Genomic DNA, 24020 nt, shown 5'->3' with positions numbered 1-24020 from the left:
AGGAGGCCCCGCTGACAGCCAAGGCTCCGGTCTTTAGACGTCACAAAGTGGCTATGGACTATTTTCCTCAGTCTGAACAGTTGACGGATCTTATGTGTGAGGCATGGGGCACTCCTGGGAAGCATTTCCATGCTACAAGGAATATAACCTTGGACCGGAGCTGGATGACATAATGACTTCTCTGGCAACACCGAAGTCGGCCGAATTGCCATCCGAGACTACCCCTAAATTTAAGCAGTCGGCAGCTCAGTCCTTTCACCCACAGAGTAGGGCGAAGGGTCAGTCTTCCTCTAGACAGTCATACCCGCAGGACACGTCAGCCCAAGAAATCTTGGTCAGGCAAACGTCCTGCCTCCAAGCCAGATAGTAAGTCTACTGTCTGATGGGGCGGACCTCCCTCTGGGGGGTCTCAGGGTTGCAGGCCGACTCTTACAGTTCTCCCAAGCCTGGTATCAGACAACTATGGATGCCTGGGTTTGAGAACTGGTTTCTCAAGGTTATGCCATTACATTCCTGAGGCATCCCCCTCAGAGGTTTGGGGATACAAACCTTCCTTTAGATCCGGTCAGGGCTTCGGCCTACCGGGAGTCTATTGGGGCCTTCCTGAAGTCTGGAGTCCTAGTCCCTGTCCCTGTGACAGAGAAACGGTTATTATTCAAATGTATTTTTGATTCAAAAACCAAATGGGTCACATCACCCAATCCTGAATCTGAAGTCTCTCAAAAGGTTCATCCATGTGCCAAACTTCCGTATGGAAATCCTACAGTCAATAATGCTGGCGATGGAGCCTGAGGATTTCATGGTCTCCCTGGATATCCAGGATGCATATATGCATGTGCCGATTGCTCAATCCCACCAAAGATTTTTGAGATTGTCGGTAGATTAGCAACATTACCAATTTCAGGCTCTACCCTTCAGGCTGGCCACAGCTCCTCGGGTATTTACCAAGATAATGGCAGTCATGACAGCTCATCTCAGACGACAAGGAGTCAGGAAACTGACATATTTGGATGACGACCTGATATGAGCACAATCTCAGGAGATGTTACAATGTCATCTCCAGATGACCATTGTCTGCCTATAAGATCACGGCTGGATAATAAATTGGTAAAAGTCCTCTCTTTCTCCATCCCATCAGATGGTGTACTTGGTGGCACTGCTGGACTCTCTGGGAGAGAGTATTCTTCTACAAGAAGACAAGATTGTGGCACTACAGTCACATGTGCGCAGTCTTCTCTGCAAACAAAGAGTGTCGGTACACTTTGCAATGCAGGTGCTGGGCTCCATGGTATCCACATTCAACATGGTGGCTTATGCCCAGTTTCACTCCAGGTCCCTGCAGAATTGGATCCTGGTGCATTGGGATGGACCGTATCATCGGATAAAATCCCAGATGATTCGCATCTCACCAGAGGTTCGGCTTTCCCTCTCCTGGTGACTACTGTGACACAGTCAGATTAGGAGGTCCCTCTCCTGGGTAGGGGACTCCTTCCTTACACACACGGCAGCCGGGAAACAGTACGCCAGACTGGATTCGAGTACAAGCTGGTCGGCGCCAGTCTTTATTGTACAATGTCAGAAATAACATAAAGAAAACATAAACATAAATCCTAGCCCTGTCGGGGCACTAACTTCACAGGTGGTTCCCTCACTACCAGAACCTGGCAAGGCCTAATGCCCTCACCAGCAACAAAGGCACAGCACAACACTCACAGGATAGGTTTTCCCAGTGTCTCTGAGCAAACTCCCTGTCTGCTCTCCCAGGTGAGACACTCAGCCCTAAACACACTAGGCTTATATTGGCCACTCTCAGGTGGAAACCCTAACAAGCCTGTTACCAGGCTGCAAGATCCAAAACCTGGAGTGGCCGTGGGTGGAGCCCTCCCTCTCCTCTCACCCACAACCCCCAGGTCCCAAACCGGCTTTTCAAAAAGCCAAGACTCAAGCCTGCTACACTGCAGACTTTCTCCTGGGGGTTTAAAACACATAAGACAGGAATCTGGGACAAATGTACCTGCCACAGACCACTTTACCAGTGATCCTATCACATATCCCATCCCTTTGTTTCGACCTGTGGGGCGGAACAACTGAAGCCCCCAAACAATGAACGCGTGACAACGCGTCAGCATTGGCCAGCTGGCTTCCTGGCCTGTGTTCCACTGAAAATGTAAAAGTTTGTAACGCCAAGAACCATCTTGTAATTCTCGCATTACTGTCCTTATTTTCGGACATCCACTTCAGAGGGGCATGGTCAGTGATCAATTTAAACTTTCTTCTGACCAAGTAGTACCTGAGAGCCTCTAACGCCCACTTTATGGCCAACGCCTCCTTCTGCACTGTGGCATAGTTTCTCTCATGTACATTCAACTTTCTGCTTAGATAGAAAATAGGGTGTCCCTCACCCTCCTTGTTCTGGGACAGGACTGCTCCTATACCTACTTCTGATGCATCGGTTCGTACTATGAATTCCCTGTCAAAATTAGGAGTCATCAGGACTGGTTGGGAACACAACGCTACTTTCAACTCCTGAAAAGCTTTTTCTGCCTCAGGACTCCATTCTACCATGACTTTTTGTTTGCCTTTGGTCAGATCAGTCAGTGGGACTGCCATGGTGGCAAAGTTGGGTATAAACCTCCTGTAATACCCCGTAATTCCCAAGAAGGCTCTCACCTGCTTCTTATTCAGAGGCCGTGGCCAGTTTTGTATGGCATCAACCTTATTGAGCTGAGGCTTTATCAGGCCTCTGCCAATGGTGTACCCCAGATATTTTACTTCCTCCATGCCTAGACAACACTTTTTTGGGTTGGCTGTCAAACCTGCCTTATAGATGGAGTCCAACACTGCTTGTACCCTGGGTTAGTGAGACTGCCAATCAGGACTATGAATGACCACGTCATCCAGATAAGCAGCCGCATACCGTCTATGGGGCCTTAGAATCCTGTCCATCATTCTTTGGAAGGTAGCAGGTGCCCCATGTAGCCCGAAGGGCAACATCTTGTACTGAAACAAGCCCTCTGGCGCTGAAAAAGCTGTCTTTTGTTTGGCGCTCTCAGTTAACGGTACTTGCCAATACCCTTTGGTTAGGTCAAGAGTGGTTAAATACCTTGCCGTCCCTAGTCTCTCAATCAGCTCATCCACTCTTGGCATCGGGTAGGCATCGAATTTTGAAACACTGTTCAACTTTCGGAAGTCATTGCAGAAACGCACACTCCCGTCGGGCTTTGGAATCAACACAATGGGACTTGACCATTCACTATGTGATTCTTCAATAACCCCTAACTCTAGCATATTTTGAATTTCTTTCGACACCGATTCTCTTTGTGCTTCTGGTAACCTATAGGGCTTTAGATTAACTTTAACCCCTGGGTCAGTGATGATGTCATGTTTAATGACGAGGTTTTCCCAGGTACGTCAGAGAACAGCACCCTATTTCTAATCAGAAACTCCTTGACCTCTTGTTGTTGAATTGCCGACAGGGTTTTTGCCACTGTCACTTCGGGAACTAAGGGCCCTGGATTTACTGGAGGGGCTCGGTCGGCCGACAGTACCATTCTATCTTTCCAGGGCTTTAACAGATTTATATGGTATATCTGTTCCGGCTTTCTTTTCCCCGGCTGGTAAACTTTGTAATTGACCTGCCCCACTCTTTCTAAGATTTCAAAGGGTCCTTGCCATTTAGCCAAAAGTTTATTTTCCACAGTGGGAACCAATACTAACACTCTGTCCCCAGGAGCAAAGCTGCGTAACCGAGCATTGCGGTTGTATACCCTCTGCTGTGCCTGTTGAGCCTGTTCCAGGTGCTCTCTCACTATCGGCACTACTGCAGCAATTCTCTCCTGCATTTGAGAAACATACTCAATCACCGTTTTGTAAGGACTAGACTGCCCCTCCCATGTCTCTTTGGCAATGTCTAGTAACCCCCTTGGGTGTCTCCCATACAACAAGTCGAAGGGTGAAAACCCGGTGGAGGACTGGGGAACTTCTCTTATGGCCAACAATAAATACGGCAATAAGTAATCCCAATCCCTACCATCCTTGTCGACCACTTTCCTAAGCATGTGTTTTAACGTCTTGTTAAACCTATCGACCAGCCCATCGGTTTGGGGGTGATAAACCGAAGTTCTTAACTGTTCAATTTTGAACAGGCGACATAACTCTTTCATGACTTTTGACATAAACGGTGTACCCTGGTCAGTTAGTATCTCCTTAGGTATACCCAGCCTGCTAAAGACATGAACTAGCTCTCTGGCAATGGTCTTGGTTGACGTATTGCGCAACGGGATCGCTTCCGGGTACCTGGTAGCGTAATCCATTATGACCAGAATATACTGGTGTCCCCTGGCAGACTTCATCAAGGGTCCAACCAAATCCATCGCTATTCTTTCAAACGGCACCTCTATAATAGGCAATGGAACTAGTGGACCCTTAAAATGTGGCCTGGGAGCATGATACTGACACTCAGGGCAGGATGCGCAAAAGTCAGACACCTCTTTATGAAGCCCGGGCCAGAAAAACCTCTGCATTATTCGCTCAGTGGTTTTCTCTACCCCTAGATGGCCTGCCGTTATATGACCATGGGCCAGATCCAACACTGTTCTTCTGTAGGCTTTGGGAACTATTAGTTGTTCCACAATATCTTCCCCCTTCTTAGTCACCTGATATAACAAATCCTGACACATTGCCATGTGGGGATAGGACAAAGGACTATCAGGGTCTACGGGTTTACCATCAACTACTTTTACATTCTCCCTGGCTTTTACCAAGGTAGGGTCATTCAACTGCTCCACGGCAAAGACCTCTCTTCTGACCTCTAAATCAGGCAGACGATCACCTGGCCCAACAACACTTCCCACCTCAATGGGAGGCACATCTGTTGGCGGGCCACCGTCACGCTCCGCATTCTCTAGTTCGCCAATCATAGTAGAAAAAGGGAATAACTCTGACTCAGAAGAAACTCCCTCCTCCACTACATCGACAACCTTCTCAAATGGATCGGGGTTGTTCACCTCTGGAACAAAACGGCTTTCCCACAACTTCCAGAAGTGAGCAAAGTCTCTCCCCAATATTGCATCGTACATCAGACCATGCACCAAACCCACAGAAACTATAGCAGAACCACATGGTGTCTCGATGTTCACCTCGGCAGTAACATAATATCGAGTATCCCCATGTATGCAGGTCACACCAACAGTTTTCCCCTCACGCCGCAAGGGGTTCACCAGCTCAGCTTTTATAAGTGTCACCAAGCTACCAGAGTCTAACAGTGCCTCTACTCGGTTGCCATCTACAGTGAGTACACACATGTGCTTATCAGTCTCAGCCTGCCGGTCAGCCGTACAGGCTATCTGTGCAAAGAAAGACCCCCTGCGGTAGACATGAGCAGTATCACATTGCATAGGTTCAGTTGTAAGTGAACAATTAGCGGCAGTATGGCCGAAGCCACCACATCGGAAACACTGAGTCATATTAATGTCTAGTCGTTTACGGGGCAAGAACCTTCCCGGCCTGTCTCCAGGTTCTACACCCCCAGTCTTAGGTACATTCCACCGCCCAGCACCCTTCTCCCCTGGAACAGTCTTACCAGTGTCTGTGGGAGTTCGCCGGTGCGCCATTGGGGCTCGGTGGGGCATACTCATCAGCTCTTCAGCCGCCACGTACCTCTCCACCAGCTCGACCAACTGGTCCGCGGACTTACGGTCTGCATGGCTCACCCACTTGCGCAGAGTCACAGGTAATGATCGCAGGTACCGGTCCATCACGACCCTTTCCACGATCTGTGGTCCCGTCAGCGTCTCGGGCTGTAGCCATTTTGAGGACAGATGGACGAGGTCATGCATCTGTGAACGTGGAGGCTTGTCCTTATGGAACTCCCAGCGGTGGACCCGTTGGGCACGAACAAAGGTGGTGACTCCCAAGCGAGTTAGGATCTCCTGTTTTAGTTTTTTATAGTCCTTGGCATCAGCCAGGCATAAGTCGAAATAGGCCTTTTGTGGCTCCCCAGACAAAAAAGGTGCCACCAGACTTGCCCACTGCTCCTTGGGCCAACTCTCCCTTTCGGCCGTTCTTTCAAATGCGGTGAGGTAGGCCTCCACATCATCGCCCGAAGTAATCTTTTGGAGGAAGTGACTGGCTCGTATGGAGTGTGGTGGTGGGAGGACCAGTAGTAACATCTCTGGGCTGGGCGACCAGGTGCTGTACCACCTCTTTTATGGCCCGGCTGTTTTCCGCTAAGGCCTTGCTGTTTTCCGCTAAGGCCTGGCGGGTTTCCTCGACGGCGACCTGTTGTTGCCTCTGGGCTGTCTCCAAGGCCAACAGTTGCACCCTGGTGGATTCCTGCTGAGCCCAGGTAGATTCCTGCTGAAGTTTGTTCGTCTCCTGCTGAGCTCGGGTAGATTCCTGCTGAGCTGCTGTAGCTTGGAACAAGGCCTTAATAGTGTCCTCCATTTTGTCCTGGGGTGTAGGTTGGAAGCTGTACCTTGCCTCTCTGAGCATTGGCTGACGCCTCCTCTATGGGACTCCAAGGACACAGTGTTATTTCCACACTCACAAATTGGGTGTCTGTCCCTTTAATTTTGAAACGGAAAGTTTTCCTCTCGCTGCAACTTCAGTGTGTGTGGGTGCCCGCATTCTCCACCATATTGTGACACAGTCAGATTAGGAGGTCCCTCTCCTGGGTAGGGGACTCTTTCCTTACACACATGGCAGCCGGGAAACAGTACGCCAGACTGGATTCGAGTACAAGCTGGTCAGCGCCAGTCTTTATTGTACAATGTCAGAAATAACATAAAGAAAACATAAACATAAATCCTAGCCCTGTCGGGGCACTAACTTCACAGGTGGTTCCCTCACTACCAGAACCTGGCAAGGCCTAATGCCCTCACCAGCAACAAAGGCACAGCACAACACTCACAGGATAGGTTTTCCCAGTGTCTCTGAGCAAACTCCCTGTCTGCTCTCCCAGGTGAGACACTCACACACACTAGGCTTATATTGGCCACTCTCAGCCTAACAAGCCTGTTACCAGGCTGCAAGATCCAAAACCTGGAGTGGCCGTGGGTGGATCCCTCCCTCTCCTCTCACCCACAACCCCCAGGTCCCAAACCGGCTTTTCAAAAAGCCAAGACTCAAGCCTGCTACACTGCAGACTTTCTCCTGGGGGTTTAAAACACATAAGACAGGAATCTGGGACAAATGTACATGCCACAGACCACTTTACCAGTGATCCTATCACACTACTCATTTAAACAAGGGTCGTTCGTTATGGGTACCGGATTAGGTACTTCTCACCACAGACGCAAGACTGCGAGGATGGGAAGCGGTGACAGGTCACCACACCTTCCAAGGAAGGTGGTCGATGCAGGAGAGTCACCTACCAATAAATATATTGGAGCTTCGTGTGGTGCACAGAGCGCTCATACTGGCGCAGGCCTGTACTGGTTTAGTCTAACAGCGCGACAGCAGTGGCCTACACCAATCATCAAGGAAGCACACGAAGTCTGGTGGCCATGAGGGAAGTGGCAGAAACTCTGCTATGGTCAGAATGCCATCTTCCGGCTATCTCGGCAATATTCATCCCAGGTGTTCTTAACTGGAAAACTGACTTCCTAAGTTGCCAGGACATACACGCCGGAGAATGGGCTCTTCATCCGGAGGTCTTTCAAATCCTGGAGGACAAGTGGGAAGTACCAGACGTGGACCTCATGGTGTCACGTCCCAATCACAAAGTCCCCAGGTACGGGTCCAGAACAAGGGACCCCTCAGGCACCTTCGTGGAGGCTCTGGCAGTGAGATGGGATTTCAGGTTGGCATACCTGTTTCCTCCAACCTCCCTCCTTCCAGGGGTCATCAGAAAGTTCAAGCGGGAAGGCAGCAGGATAATACTAATAGCCCCTGCCTGGCCCAGGAGGCATTGGTTCTCCAACCTGACTTGTTTATCCATAGACAGTCATCTTCCACTGCCTCTGCGGCCAGATCTGCTAGTGCAGGGTCCCGGCCTATATCAGGATTTACCTCGACTGGCTTTGACAGCATGGCTGTTGAGTCTGCCGTCCTCAAGGCCAAGGGGTTTTCAGCCTCGGTGATTCAGACAATGCTGAGGGCAAGGAAGCCTGCTTCCGCCCGCATCTATCACAGAATTTGCCATTAATTTTTTCTTTGGTGTGCTCACAGAAAATATGACCCTAATATTTTCTTCAGGCAGGATTAGACTTAGGTCTTCGCCTGGCTACCTTGAGAATTCAGATTTCTGCTTTACCAGTTTCAATACAGAATTGCCCCTCTGCTGGATGTTAGAACATTCTTGCAGGGGGTTCTCCGGCTACAACCTCCATTTTTCCCTCCGGTGGCTCTGTGGGATTTGACTTTGGTTCTCAGGGCGTTGCAGACGGCTCCCTTTGAACCTTTGGACTTTAGATGGTTGATAGCAAAGGTACTTTTTCTCCTCGCTATTGCCTTAGCTCGTAGAGTTTCTGACTTGGCAGCTCTGTCATGTCGCTCTCCATATTTGATTTTCTATCAAAATAGAGCTGTCCTCCGTACTAAGGCAGGTTACATACCAAAGGTGGTTTCCCGTTTCCATATGAATGAGGAGATTGTAGTTCCGGCCTTTCAGTCTTCAGACCTGTCTACAGGTGAAGCTTCCCTGGATGTGGTTCGAGCCCTTCGTATCAACGTGGATCGTACCAGCTCCATCAGGAAACCAGATTTGCTCTTTATGTTATATGGGTTTCACAAACGAGGCTGGCCAGCAAGCAAACAGACTTTGACTCGCTGGCTGCATACGACTATTTCTCAGGTCTATACACAGGCTGGTCTCCCTGTCCCAAACAAGGTGACAGCACATTCTACTTGGTCTGTGGGACCATCGGGGGCGGTTAGACATGGCGCCTCACTGAACAGCTATGCAAGGGAGCCACTTGGTCTTCCGTCAATACTTTTATCAAATTCTATGCATTTGATACTTTTGCCTTCCAGGATGCTTCCTTTGGGCGGTGGATTCTCCTCTCTGTGCAGGAGTGTCCCCACCCTTAGGGAACTGCTTTAGGACGTCCCCAAGGTAGATTCTGTGGACCCTATGGATCCTGAAGAAGAAAATCAGAGCTATGGTATAACAGACCTTAGATAACTCCTTTTCTTCGAGGTCCATAGTGTCCACAGAGCACCCTCCCTGACGCACCTGGCCTCAGTTGGGATCTGTTCTTTTGCTCTTTCGTATCACTGATTCTCTCTTCGTATGTGGTGTGTGTCTTGTATGCGATGTACCTCCTTCTCCACTATCTCTTGCCATTAGGCTTGTTAACAAACTGAATGCCTGTGGCTGGGGGCGGGGTATATAGGGAGGAGGACCGATGCATGCTGGGAGCAACAAAGCTAGAGATGTTTGGTGAAATGGATCGTTCCACTACATTCCCCAAGGTAGATTCTGTGGACCCTATGGTCCTTGAAGAAAAGGAGTTATCTAAGGTATGTTCTACCATAACTCTGATTATTCCTGTTCTGTCCATCACTGCCGTGTGCTGTATTGTGTGATACCTGTCCTGGGCATTGCTGCCTGTGTGCTATATTGTGTGGTGTTAGGGTTACTGTGTGCTTTGTGTATCTTGGTGTTTGGGTTACAGTGTTGTGTGGGTATCTTGGTGTTTGGGTTACTGTGTTGTGTGATTACTGTGTGGTGTGTGTATGTTGGTGTTTGGGTTACTGTGTGGTGTGTGTATGTTGGTGTTTGGGTTACTGTGTGGTGTGTGTGTGTATCTTAGTGTTTGGGTTACTGTGTGGTGTGTGTAGCTTAGTGTTTGGGTTACTGTGTGGTGTGTGTGTGTGTGTATCTTAGTGTTTGGATTACTGTGTGGTGTGTGTGTGTATCTTAGTGTTTGGGTTACTGTGTGGTGTGTGTGTGTATCTTAGTGTTTGGGATACTGTGTGGTGTGTGTGTGTATCTTAGTGTTTGGGATACTGTGTGGTGTGTGTCTATCTTAGTGTTTGGGTTACTGTGTGGTGTGTGTATCTTAGTGTTTGGGTTACTGTGTGGTGTGTGTATCTTAGTGAACACTAAGATACACACACCACACAGTAACGCAAACACTAAGATACACACACCACACAGTAATGTAAACACTAAGATACACACACCACACAGTAACCCAAACACTAAGATACACACACGACACAGTAACCCAAACACTAAGATAGAAACACACCACACAGTAACCCAAACACTAAGATACACACACCACACAGTAATGCAAACACTAAGATACACACACCACACAGTAACCCAAATACTAAGATACACACACCACACAGTAACCCAAACACTAAGATAGAAACACACCACACTGTAACCCAAACACTAAGATAGACACACACCACACAGTAACGCAAACACTAAGATACAAACACACACCACACAGTAACCCAAACACTAAGATACACACACACCACACAGTAACCCAAACACTAAGCTACACGCACCACACAGTAACCCAAATACTATCTTAGTGTTTGCGTTACTGTGTGGTGTGTGTCTATCTTAGTGTTTTGATTACTGTGTGGTGTGTGTATCTTAGTGTTTGGGTTACTGTGTGGTGTGTGTATCTTAGTGTTTGGGTTACTGTGTGGTGTGTGTATCTTAGTGTTTGGGTTACTGTGTGGTGTGTGTATCTTAGTGTTTGGGTTACTGTGTGGTGTGTGTGTGTGTGTGTGTGTGTGTGTGTGTGTGTGTGTGTGTGTGTGTGTATCTTAGTGTTTGGGTTACTGTGTGGTGTGTGTGTGTATCTTAGTGTTTGGGTTACTGTGTGGTGTGTGTATCTTAGTGTTTGGGTTACTGTGTGGTGTGTGTGTGTATCTTAGTGTTTGGGTTGCTGTGTGGTGTGTCTGTCTTAGTGTTTGGGTTACTGTGTGGTGTGTGTGTATCTTAGTGTGTTATTACTATGTACTGTGTACTCACCATCTAGTCCTAACCGGTGTGTATCTGGCTGTACTAATCTTGTAGCCACCTCTCTGTCTCTGCTTCTCAGACCTTTTGCCCTGTGTACTTGGTGAACGTGTCCAGTATGTCAGCAGGTGATGTCATTGCCTCTGCCAAAATGCAAGGTGAGATCCAGAAGGATGCCATCGCCGGGGTCATGTAGGACAATACCTGAGTGATGTATGAGGAGATGTAGGACAATACCTGAGTGATGTATGAGGAGATGTAGGACAATACCTGAGTGATGTATGAGGAGATGTAGGACAATACCTGAGTGATGTATGAGGAGATGTAGGACAATACCTGAGTGATGTATGAGGAGATGTAGGACAATACCAGAGTGATGTATGAGGAGATGTAGGACTATACCTGAGTGATGTATGAGGAGATGTAGGACAATACCTGAGTGATGTATGAGGAGATGTAGGACTATACCTGAGTGATGTATGAGGAGATGTAGGACAATACCTGAGTGATGTATGAGGAGATGTAGGACAATACCTGAGTGATGTATGAGGAGATGTAGGACAATACCTTAGTGATGTATGAGGAGATGTAGGACAACACCTGAGTGATGTATGAGGAGATGTAGGACAGGAGAGTTACTGGCTTGAGGGTGAGAGTGGGAGCGGTCAGTGTGTCCCTATGGACATTTCCCGAGTGGAGATCTTTCTATGTCAGGCCTGAATGAATGGTAGATAGCCAGGATTGGGTAGGTCCATAATCAAATTCACCTTGAATTGCTCATGGTACAGGTCTTCTGGATGTTCGCTGATTTATAGGACATAGGGGTCTATTTACTAATGGTAAATTTTTGCATTTTTGGTGCAATTTGGCATCTCGTTTGCTAATTAGAGATTTACTGATGTCAAAATCGAAGCCAAATCAACCAAAAATTCGACTTTAGGACAGTTTAGAACATCGATTCAAACATCGATAGTTTTACATTGACAACCATAGAAACTGGAGATTACTAACGGACAGTTTTAAATTTGACCTAAAATGTACATCACAATCGACCAGACAATAGACCTGCCTAAGGCAGGCGAGTTTGGGAGAAGTGCTGCACAGATCACTATAATCACTTTTATCACTATAATCACTATGATCTGTGCAGGCTTCTTAGGCTTAAAAGCAATTAAATAGTTACAAAATTAATACAAAACTGCATGAAGACCCCCCCTAAATCCATTACTAGGAGCCCGTGGCTGGTTATGCGTTGGGGGGGACCCCACACCATTTTTTAAATATTAACCCTTTCTTTTATTCATTTTCATACACAGGCAGCCTGCACGTATCCCACTGATAAGTGCAGGCTGCTTGTTCGGGAGTGTTGGGCTAAGGAAACACGGGGAGTAAACACGGGTAGGAACTATCACATACACCATCCTGACAAACACGGGAGCTTAGTAAATTCCTGAATTTTATTAAAAAAAATTCCCCCGTAAAGCAGTGCTTTACTAGCTGTGTCTCTTATCTGTCAGGCTTAAACACGAACCGTGTCCGGTTTTACAACCCAACACTTCGTAAATAAACCCCCCTTATGTCCTTTTGATGGAATAAATGGTGAAAGTTACCAAATCAGTGTAGTCGGGTTTTACATCTTTATTGCAGTTTAGATGACAGAGAAGACAGCGGGTGAGAATGCGGTGGTAGCATGGACCTGCTCAGACTCTCCACCATTGTATTATGTATGAGTAACATAGAAGGACACAGAGAGGACAGCTGGGTGAGAATGCGGTGGTAGCATGGATCTGCTCAGACTCTCCGCCATTGTATTATGTATGAGTAATATAGAGGGACATAGAGAGGACAGCTGGGTGAGAATGCGGTGGTAGCATGGACCTGCCCAGACCCTCCACCATTGTATTATGTATGAGTAACATAGAGGGACATAGAGAAGACAGCTGGGTGAGAATGCGGTGGTAGCATGGACCTGCTCAGACTCTCCGCCATTGTATTATGTATGAGTAACATAGAAGGACACACAGAGGACAGCTGGGTGAGAGTGTGGTGGTAGCATGGACCTGCTCAGACTCTCCGCCATTGTATTATGTATGAGCAACATAGAGGGACATAGAGAGGACAGCGGGTCTGAATGCGGTGGTTGCATGGACCTGCTCAGACTCTCCGCCATTGTATTATGTATGAGTAACATAGAAGGACACAGAGAGGACAGCTGGGTGAGAGTGCGGTTGGTAGCATGGACCTGCTCAGACTCTCCGCCATTGTATTATGTATGAGTAACATAGAAGGACACAGAGAGGGCAGCGGGTGAGAATGCGGTGGTTAAATGGACCTGCTCAGACTCTCCGCCATTGTATTATGTATGAGTAACATAGAAGGACATAGAGAGGACAGCTGGGTGGTTGCATGGACCTGCTCAGACTTTCCGCCATTGTATTATGTATGCGTAACATAGAGGGACATAGAGAGGACAGCTGGGTGAGAATGCGGTGGTAGCATGGACCTGCTCAGACTCTCCGCCATTGTATTATGTATGAGTAACATAGAAGGACATAGAGAGGACAGCTGGGTGAAAGTGCGGTGGTAGCATGGACCTGCTCAGACCCTCCACCATTGTATTATGTATGAGTAACATAGAGGGACATAGAGAAGACAGCTGGGTGAGAATGCGGTGGTAGCATGGACCTGCTCAGACTCTCTGCCATTGTATTATGTATGAGTAACATAGAAGGACACACAGAGAGGACAGCTGGGTGAGAATGCGGTGGTAGCATGGACCTGCTCAGACTCTCCGCCATTGTATTATGTATGAGTAACATAGAAGGACACACAGAGAGGACAGCTGGGTGAGAGTGTGGTGGTAGCATGGACCTGCTCAGACTCTCCGCCATTGTATTATGTATGAGTAACATAGAGGGACATAGAGAAGACAGCTGGGTGAGAATGCGGTGGTAGCATGGACCTGCTCAGACTCTCCGCCATTGTATTATGTTTGAGTAACATAGAAGGACATAGAGAGGACAGCTGGGTGAGAATGCGGTGGTTGCATGGACCTGCTCAGACTCTCCGCCATTGTATTATGTATGAGTAACATAGAAGGACATAGAGAAGACAGCTGGGTGAGAATGCGGTGGTAGCATGGACCTCCTCAGACTCTCCGCAATTGTATTATGTATGAGTAACATAGAGGGACATAGAGAAGACAGCTGGGTGAGAATGCGGTGGTAGCATGGACCTGCTCAGACTCTCCGCCATTGTATTATGTATGAGTAACATAGAAGGACACAGAGAGGACAGCTGGGTGAGAATGCGGTGGTTGCATGGACCTGCTCAGACTCTCCGCCATTGTATTATGTATGAGTAACATAGAAGGACATAGAGAGGACAGCTGGGTGAGAATGCGGTGGTAGCATGGACCTGCTCAGACCCTCCACCATTGTATTATGTATGAGTAACATAGAAGGACACACAGAGGACAGCTGGGTGAGAGTGTGGTGGTAGCATGGACCTGCTCAGACTCTCCGCCATTGTATTATGTATGAGCAACATAGAGGGACATAGAGAGGACAGCGGGTGAGAATGCGGTGGTTGCATGGTCCTGCTCAGACTCTCCGCCATTGTATTATGTATGAGTAACATAGAAGGACACAGAGAGGACAGCTGGGTGAGAGTGCGGTGGTAGCATGGACCTGCTCAGACTCTCTGCCATTGTATTATGTATGAGTAACATAGAAGGACTTAGAGAGGACAGCGGGTGAGAATGCGGTGGTTACATGGACCTGCTCAGACTCTCCGCCATTGTATTATGTATGAGTAACATAGAAGGACATACAGAGGACAGCTGGGTGGTTGCATGGACCTGCTCAGACTTTCCGCCATTGTATTATGTATGAGTAACATAGAGGGACATAGAGAGGACAGCTGGGTGAGAATGCGGAGGTAGCATGGACCTGCTCAGACTCTCCGCCATTGTATTATATATGAGTAACATAGAAGGACATAGAGAGGACAGCTGGGTGAGAGTGTGGTGGTAGCATGGACCTGCTCAGACTCTCTGCCATTGTATTATGTATGAGTAACATAGAAGGACACAGAGAGGACAGCTGGGTGAGAGTGTGGTGGTAGCATGGACCTACTCAGACTCTCCGCCATTGTATTATGTATGAGTAACATAGAAGGACATAGAGAGGACAGCTGGGTGAGAATGCAGTGGTTGCATGGACCGGCTCAGTCTCTCCGCCATTGTATTATGTATGAGTAACATAGAAGGACACAGAGGGACAGCTGGGTGAGAATGCGGTGGTTGCATGGACCTGCTCAGACTCTCTGCCATTGTATTATGTATGAGTAACATAGAGGGACATAGAGAGGACAGCTGGGTGAGAATGCGGTGGTTGCATGGACCTGCTCAGACTCTCCGCCATTGTATTATGTATGAGTAACATAGAAGGACACAGAGGGACAGCTGGGTGAGAATGCGGTGGTTGCATGGACCTGCTCAGACTCTCTGCCATTGTATTATGTATGATTAACATATTTGGACACAGAGAGGACAGCTGGGTGAGAGTGTAGTGGTAGCATGGACCTGCTCAGACTCTCTGCCATTGTATTATGTATGAGTAACATAGAAGGACATAGAGAGGACAGCTGGGTGAGAGTGTGGTGGTAGCATGGACCTGCTCAGACTCTCTGCCATTGTATTATGTATGAGTAACATAGAAGGACACAGAGAGGACAGCTGGGTGAGAGTGTGGTGGTAGCATGACCTGCTCAGACTCTCTGCCATTGTATTATGTATGAGTAACATAGAGGGACATAGAGAGGACAGCTGGGTGAGAATGCGGTGGTTGCATGGACCGGCTCAGACTCTCCGCCATTGTATTATGTATGAGTAACATAGAAGGACACAGAGGGACAGCTGGGTGAGAATGCGGTGGTTGCATGGACCTGCTCAGACTCTCTGCCATTGTATTATGTATGAGTAACATAGAAGGACACAGAGATTGCAGCGGGTGAGAGTGTGGTGGTTAAATGGACCTGCTCAGACTCTCCGCCATTGTATTATGTATGAGTAACATAGAAGGACATAGAGAGGACAGCTGGGTGGTTGCATGGACCTGCTCAGACTTTCCGCCATTGTATTATGTATGCGTAACATAGAGGGACATAGAGAGAACAGCTGGGTGAGAATGCGGTGGTAGCATGGACCTGCTCAGACTCTCCGCCATTGTATTATGTATGAGTAACATAGAAGGACATAGAGAGGACAGCTGGGTGAGAGTGTGGTGGTAGCATGGACCTGCTCAGACTCTCCGCCATTGTATTATGTATGAGCAACATAGAGGGACATAGAGAGGACAGCGGGTGAGAATGCGGTGGTTGCATGGTCCTGCTCAGACTCTCCGCCATTGTATTATGTATGAGTAACATAGAAGGACACAGAGAGGACAGCTGGTTGAGAGTGCAGTGGTAGCATGGACCTGCTCAGACTCTTTGCCATTGTATTATGTATGAGTAACATAGAAGGACATAGAGAGGACAACGGGTGAGAATGCGGTGGTTACATGGACCTGCTCAGACTCTCCGCCATTGTATTATGTATGAGTAACATAGAAGGACATACAGAGGACAGCTGGGTGGTTGCATGGACCTGCTCAGACTTTCCGCCATTGTATTATGTATTTGTAACATAGAGGGACATAGAGAGGACAGCTGGGTGAGAATGCGGAGGTAGCATGGACCTGCTCAGACTCTCCGCCATTGTATTATATATGAGTAACATAGAAGGACACAGAGGGACAGCTGGGTGAGAATGCGGTGGTTGCATGGACCTGCTCAGACTCTCTGCCATTGTATTATGTATGATTAACATAGAGGGACATAGAGAGGACAGCTGGGTGAGAATGCGGTGGTTGCATGGACCTGCTTAGACTCTCTGCCATTGTATTATGTATGAGTAACATATTAGGACACAGAGAGGACAGCTGGGTGAGAGTGTAGTGGTAGCATGGACCTGCTCAGACTCTCTACCATTGTATTATGTATGAGTAACATAGAAGGACATAGAGAGGACAGCTGGGTGAGAGTGTGGTGGTAGCATGGACCTGCTCAGACTCTCTGCCATTGTATTATGTATGAGTAACATAGAAGGACACAGAGAGGACAGCTGGGTGAGAGTGTGGTGGTACCGTTGACCTGCTCAGACTCTCTGCCATTGTATTATGTATGAGTAACATAGAGGACATAGAGAGGACAGCTGGGTGAGAAGGCGGTGGTTGCATGGACCGGTTCAGACTCTCCGCCATTGTATTATGTATGAGTAACATAGAAGGACACAGAGGGACAGCTGGGTGAGAATGCGGTGGTTGCATGGACCTGCTCAGACTCTCTGCCATTGTATTATGTATGAGTAACATAGAGGGACATAGAGAGGACAGCTGGGTGAGAATGCGGTGGTTGCATGGACCTGCTCAGACTCTCCGCCATTGTATTATGTATGAGTAATATAGAAGGACACAGAGGGACAGCTGGGTGAGAATGCGGTGGTTGCATGGACCTGCTCAGACTCTCTGCCATTGTATTATGTATGAGTAACATAGAAGGACACAGAGAGGACAGCTGGGTGAGAGTGTGGTGGTAGCATGGACCTGCTCAGACTCTCTGCCATTGTATTATGTATGAGTAACATAGAAGGACACAGAGAGGACAGCTGGGTGAGAGTGTGGTGGTAGCATGGACCTGCTCAGACTCTCCGCCATTGTATTATGTATGAGTAACATAGAAGGACATAGAGAGGACAGCTGGGTGAGAATGCAGTGGTTACATGGACCGGCTCAGACTCTCCGCCATTGTATTATATATGAGTAACATAGAAGGACACAGAGGGACAGCTGGGTGAGAATGCGGTGGTTGCATGGACCTGCTCAGACTCTCCGCCATTGTATTATGTATGAGTAACATAGAAGGACACACAGAGGACAGCTGGGTGAGAATGCGGTGGTTGCATGGACCTGCTCAGACTCATTGTATTATGTATGAGTAACATAGGAGGACATAGAGATGACAGCTGGGTGAGAATGAGGTGGTAGCATGGACCTGCTCAGACTCTCCGCCATTGTATTATGTATGAGTAACATAGGAGGACATAGAGAGGACAGCTGGGTGAGAATGAGGTGGTTGCATGGACCTGCTCAGACTCTCCACCATTGTATTATGTATGAGTAACATAGGACATAGAGAACGATGATGGCTATTGTAGAACTATTGTCTTCGTTTCAGTATAACGATCTTTAAACTTTAGAGCAAGAACCGTAAGACTGCGGGAAATGATAACAGACATTTGTGGTTCCATCCAGGGAAAATTGTGTACGCAGAAACCACCACAGCCCACGCCACCATGAATGGCCTCTACTACTACCACCAGGACTGGTCACATGCTGCAGCCTACGTCACGGTACCTCCACTCCGACTAGACTCCAACACCCCAAATTACCTCATGAGTCTACTGGCCAAGTAAGTGAACGGGGATCTCCTTTGTTCTTCCCGGATGCTCCTGTAATGCTTTCATTTCATGATGGTTACAGAATGATTTATCATCACTATAGCAGGGCTCACTGTGTTACTGACCTCCCCAGGCCCCTGTAGGAACGTTTCCACGCTGCATCTTTACGTTTTGTAAATGCTCCTGCATTCGGCTGATCTTCCCTGGCCATAATTAAACTTCCCCTATTCAGAGCCGACCGAGGGCCTGATGCAGAGATGGACAGTATTGCCGAGCCGCACAGAAACGGCTGTGCAATACTGTCCAACAAAATGGAAATGCAGCAGGAGGTGCATAAGCTGAAGCTTACCACAGCCTGGCCAGGGCCTGGTCACTTACGAGGCCAGGAAATCTGTGTCTACCGAGGCCGACACTGGTCTTGTCCCTCCCATACAAAAGAGGCGACATGAACCCGTTTCCAGGAACGGTGGCCAGGACCAAAAATGACACACATCCTGTACATGCGCTGCCCTCCAACAATCGATCTAACAAACACAGTATCACTAAATTTGATAAGGAGATTAATGAGGACACGGTAAGCAGGGGGAATATGGCGCTGTACAAGGGAGAAAATAGTGTGAAGACGGGCAGTCAAATGTTTTATTGAAGTGTTATCATTAGTGTAACCAAATAAAGGTCATCGCTCATTACAGTTTAGTCTTGTTGTTCATTGGTCGGTCCATTTTCACAATGTACAGCTCCATATTGCCCCTATCGGCGACTATTTCACTATTTATTTTTTATTTTGCAGGAACCCTGTTCCCCGTGTCCTAGTTAGTCTGCCTACCAAATGTGGTGGCATTCTGGTTGTTACATCGAGCTACAGACGGCTCTGAGTAGGGGAGGTTTAATCATGGCCGCCCTGTACTTGGCTACATAGCTAGGTTTCCATGTTTGATGAGAACATGTAGATGAGCGTGTATTCGGCACTGGGATTGAGGAGTCCTGACCATGTACACCGCCTAGTAAGCCTGATAGGGTGGTCGGATCTCACCCTCAGGCTGATAAGGGGCATCATGCGATCACTTTTTCCAGCTGCAAGATAATGACCCCTCTTTGGCGCTATGGTTATCGGACCGCCTGGGTATTTGCGGCCACACACTTTGAAATTTAGGGCCAATTGTCTGATATCAGCAGGTATTTGCCGGTGTTTGGGGCCAGGTTAAGACCTAATTATACAGATGATAATGTAGAAAAAGGCCAGTTTGAAACTCAGTGAAGCTCCTTAGCGTCTCAATGCCATGCTGGTACCCTGTACCAGTAATGTCTATCTTCTACCAACTGAATGGTTTCCTGTGTAACCCAGTTCTCCCTTCTCTGCCAGTGACACTCTGAACGTGGTGAGCTCAGACCACAGAACCTTCACCACCAAGCAGAAGGCCATGGGCAAAGAGGACTTCACCAAGATCCCCCATGGAGTGGGAGGAGTTCAGGACCGCATGAACGTGATCTGGGAGAGAGGAGTGGTGAGTCTGATTAGGGTCTAATAACTACTGGGCATCCACCACAAAAGTTTTATCTCTACAGATGTTGTTCTTCCCAGGGTAATTCCAAAATGGGCATGATTCGTACTGAGCGCATCGGGCTTATTGGTTGTAGGAGGTTATCACTGCCACCACCAGGCTGCTTCACACACCTATGGAACCCATTGCACCTCTTGGCATAGTGGCCAGCTGCTGGAGTGCCGCCCTGCTGGTTGCTCTGGTGAAATGCTCCTGACATCTGATTTTGTATCAGTGGGCCTGATTCAGACTTGTACGCTAACGCAAACGCATTTGCAAATTTTGCTGCTTAGCAATTGCTAAAATACCCTAATGCATCAGCCAGTGGAAATTGTATTGAGATGCCCACCGGAGTCCTCGAAACTGCCCATAACTGTGCACACAAATGCAGCATTTGGCGCAGATCCGGAAAACATCGACTTCCCGAGTGAGTCTATGGTCCCTCAGAATGGGCGTTGTAACTGAGACGCTGGAGGTTTTTTCTCTGCGTGCGCGATGGCAGACGCTGGCCAGTACATGCCCAGGAAACGGCCCTGATCCTAGGTGACTGTAACAGTCTAAAGTTGTAGAACATGAACTCTTGCCCATTGAGCCACCAGATGTACTTAGGTTAGATTTACATTTTGTCATAGTTTTAAACCATTGTGCTACAAACTTCAATCTACTAACAAGGAAACATTTTGGCCTCCCGTTTCCACCCACAAAATGGTCTCTTCCTATCAATCAATTGCAAGTGAATCCTCACAGCGAGCTCAATCGCAAATCATTTGCCGCACATGCGCAATGTGAATGTGACGCATGCACTGAGCACCGATAATTCGCTCACCTGCTTGAAAATCGGAATAGCGTTCAACGCTGAATCAGGCCCAGTGCTCACTTCCCGCATGTTGCTATCGAGGTTCAGGGGAACTTGGCAGCTGGGGGCTTGTAGACACATCACGAGGTGCAGACCTGTTGCGACCATAGCCATAGCTGTCTGAGCTATTGGAGATGCCCCCAGCACTGCTGCCTTCTGGTCCCAGCATCAGTACCATCAAGTTCTCCTGCAATGATTGCTCCTCCACGGTTCATGAGAACCCTAATAAATGTGACTGGAAGACTTCCAGCTCCACTGCCTTCCGGTCCCAGAATACGGCAATCCTGCACCGCCGGACTCCCCAGATCCTGATTGGACCAAGGTGCTTTTATTATTTTCTTTTTACTTTTAACATACTCATAGGTATAAAATAAAACAAGATGCATCTTTCTGGGAAACCCCAGCACTAATCTAGCACTGTCCAACTGACTGTCAGATTGGCCGGCTAGTCCGACATCCAGGAACCAGCAGCCTTTAATAAAAGCTAAGGTCCACCCCTTCTCTGCGATAATTGGCTGACATTAAACCCATGTTATCCTATCCCTGGGTTCCCAGCTTCCTTGTATAACGCTGATCAGGCCAGTGCACTGTGTGGCTACAGCTCCACCCTGATCCTTCCAACAGCCGTTATCCAGCATTGGGGAAGCGTACGCGCCAGCTCGGCCTATATCTCACCATTCAGCCATGCTGGGGCGGACATTCTGCGCCTCCACAGGGCTGGGGCAATGTTTGATGTTGCGTCCGATGATGCGTCTTTTTACACAGATTTACAAAGCAGCTTGTGGATATCTCTGTACGAATTACATTGGCTGCATCATTAGCATAAAGCCGCAATCGTACTGCATAAAAAGTTGCAGTTGCGTCAGCATTAGCGTCCACCTCAGGCCACTCAGGCCCCCTGTCTAGTAGATTAATAACATACAATATTCCCAGCTGCCTAGAACTGTTTAACTAATATCTGCTGGGCCTGTGGCAATATTATAGGCAAATGATACTACCTACCTATAATAGTATAATAATAGTAATAATGATGAAAATAAGGATGATAATAATAATAATAATAAGGATGATAATAATAATAATAAAAAGGATAATAATAATAATAATAATAAGGATGATAATAATAATAAAAAGGATAATAATAATAATAATAATAATAATAATAAGGATAATAATAATAATAATAATAATAATGATGATAATAATAATAATAATAATAATAAGGATGATGATAATAATAAGGATGATGATGATGATAATAATGATAATAATAAGGATGATAATAATAATAATAAGGATGATAATAATAATGATAATAATAATAATAATAATAATAATAATAATAATAATAATAAGGATGATAATAATGATAATAATAAGGATGATGATAATAATGATAATAATAAGGATGATAATAATAATAATAATAATAATAAGGATGATGATAATAATGATAATAATAAGGATGATAATAATAATAATAATAATAATAATAATAATAATAAGGATGATAATAATAAGGATGATAATAATAATGATAATAAGGATGATGATAATAATAATAATGATGATGATGATGATGATAATAATAATAAGGATGATAATAAGGATGATGATGATGATGATAATGATAATAATAAGGATGATAATAATAATAATAATAAGGATGATAATAATAATGATAATAATAAGGATGATAATAATAATAATAATAATAAGGACGATAATAATAATAATAATAATAATAATAATAATAAGGATGATAATAATAATAATAAGGATGATAATAATAATGATAATAATAAGGATGATGATGATGATAATAATGATAATAATAAGGATGATAATAATGATAATAAAAAGGATGATAATAATAATGATAATAATAAGGATGATGATGATAATAATGATAATAATAAGGATGATGATGATGATGATGATGATAATAATGATAATAATAAGGATGATAATAATAATAATAATAATAATAGGATGATAATAATAATAATAATAATAATAAGGATGATAATAATAATAAGGATGATGATGATGATAATAATAATGATAATAATAGGGATGATAATAATAATGATAATAATAAGGATGATGATGATGATAATAATGATAATAATAAGGATAATAATAATAATAATAATAATAATAATAATAATAATAATAAGGATGATAATAAGGATGATAATAATAATAATAAGGATGATAATAATAATAATAATAAGGATGATAATAATAATAATAATAATAATAATAAGGATGATAATAATGATAATAATAAGGATGATAATAATAATAATAATAATAATAATAATAATAAGGATGATAATAATAATAAGGATGATAATAATAATAATAATAATAATAATAATAATAATAATAATAAGGATGATGATGATGATAATAATGATAATAATAAGGATGATAATAATGATAATAATAAGGATGATAATAATAATGATAATAATAAGGATGATGATGATGATGATAATAATGATAATAATAAGGATGATAATAACAATAATAATAAGGATGATGATGATGATGATGATGATGATGATGATGATGATGATGATGATGATAATAATAATAATAAGGATGATGATGATGATGATGATGATGATAAGCAGTATTCTCCCCAGAAATTTTTTCCAGCCGGGTGGCATCGAGAAGTAGCTGGCTGGGGACCTTCGCAATTATGCCTGCGCCGGGAAAAGGGGTATCTCCCTTTGCATTCCAGCCTGACAGGTCTCTGGCTGCTCCCCCACTGGCTCTCAGTCAAAAGTGCCCATTATGCAGTGCCCCCTGTAGTTATCCCCATATGCAGTGCCCCCTGTATTTGTGCCCTTTATACAGTGCCCCCTTTATTTGTGCCCCCTGTAGTTTTACCCTTTGTACATTGCCCCCTGTAGTTTTACCCTTTGTACATTGCCCCCTGTAGTTTTACCCTTTGTACATTGCCCCCTGTAGTTTTGCTTGCCCTTATTCAGTGTCCCCAGGCTAAAGTTGTGCCCCTATTTATTGCCCCCAGACTGGCCCCTTATGCAGTGCCCCCAGGCTGGTCCCTTTTGCAGTGCCCCCAGGCTGGTCCCTTTTGCAGTGCCCCCAGGCTGGTCCCTTTTGCAGTGCCCCCAGGCTGGTCCCTTATGCAGTGCCCCCAGGCTGGTCCCTTATGCA

General features: G+C 45.9%; 1 protein-coding gene across 1 annotated transcript in view; it reads left to right on the top strand.

The window, feature by feature from the left end:
- The window catches only part of DPYSL5 (dihydropyrimidinase like 5), a 180999-nt gene that overhangs the window by 112347 nt on the left and 44632 nt on the right, over positions 1–24020 (top strand). Inside the window, exons 7-9 of the mRNA XM_088448835.1 lie at positions 11016–11091; positions 18289–18445; positions 19798–19939. Of these exons, the coding sequence (XP_088304961.1) occupies positions 11016–11091; positions 18289–18445; positions 19798–19939 (375 nt within the window). The remainder of the gene's footprint in view (positions 1–11015; positions 11092–18288; positions 18446–19797; positions 19940–24020) is intronic.

Source organism: Taudactylus pleione, unplaced genomic scaffold (genome assembly GCF_031769625.1).
Source record: "Taudactylus pleione unplaced genomic scaffold, aTauple2 ptg000467l, whole genome shotgun sequence".
NCBI lineage: Eukaryota > Metazoa > Chordata > Amphibia > Anura > Myobatrachidae > Taudactylus > Taudactylus pleione.
This window is presented reverse-complemented; position numbering and strand designations above follow the sequence as displayed.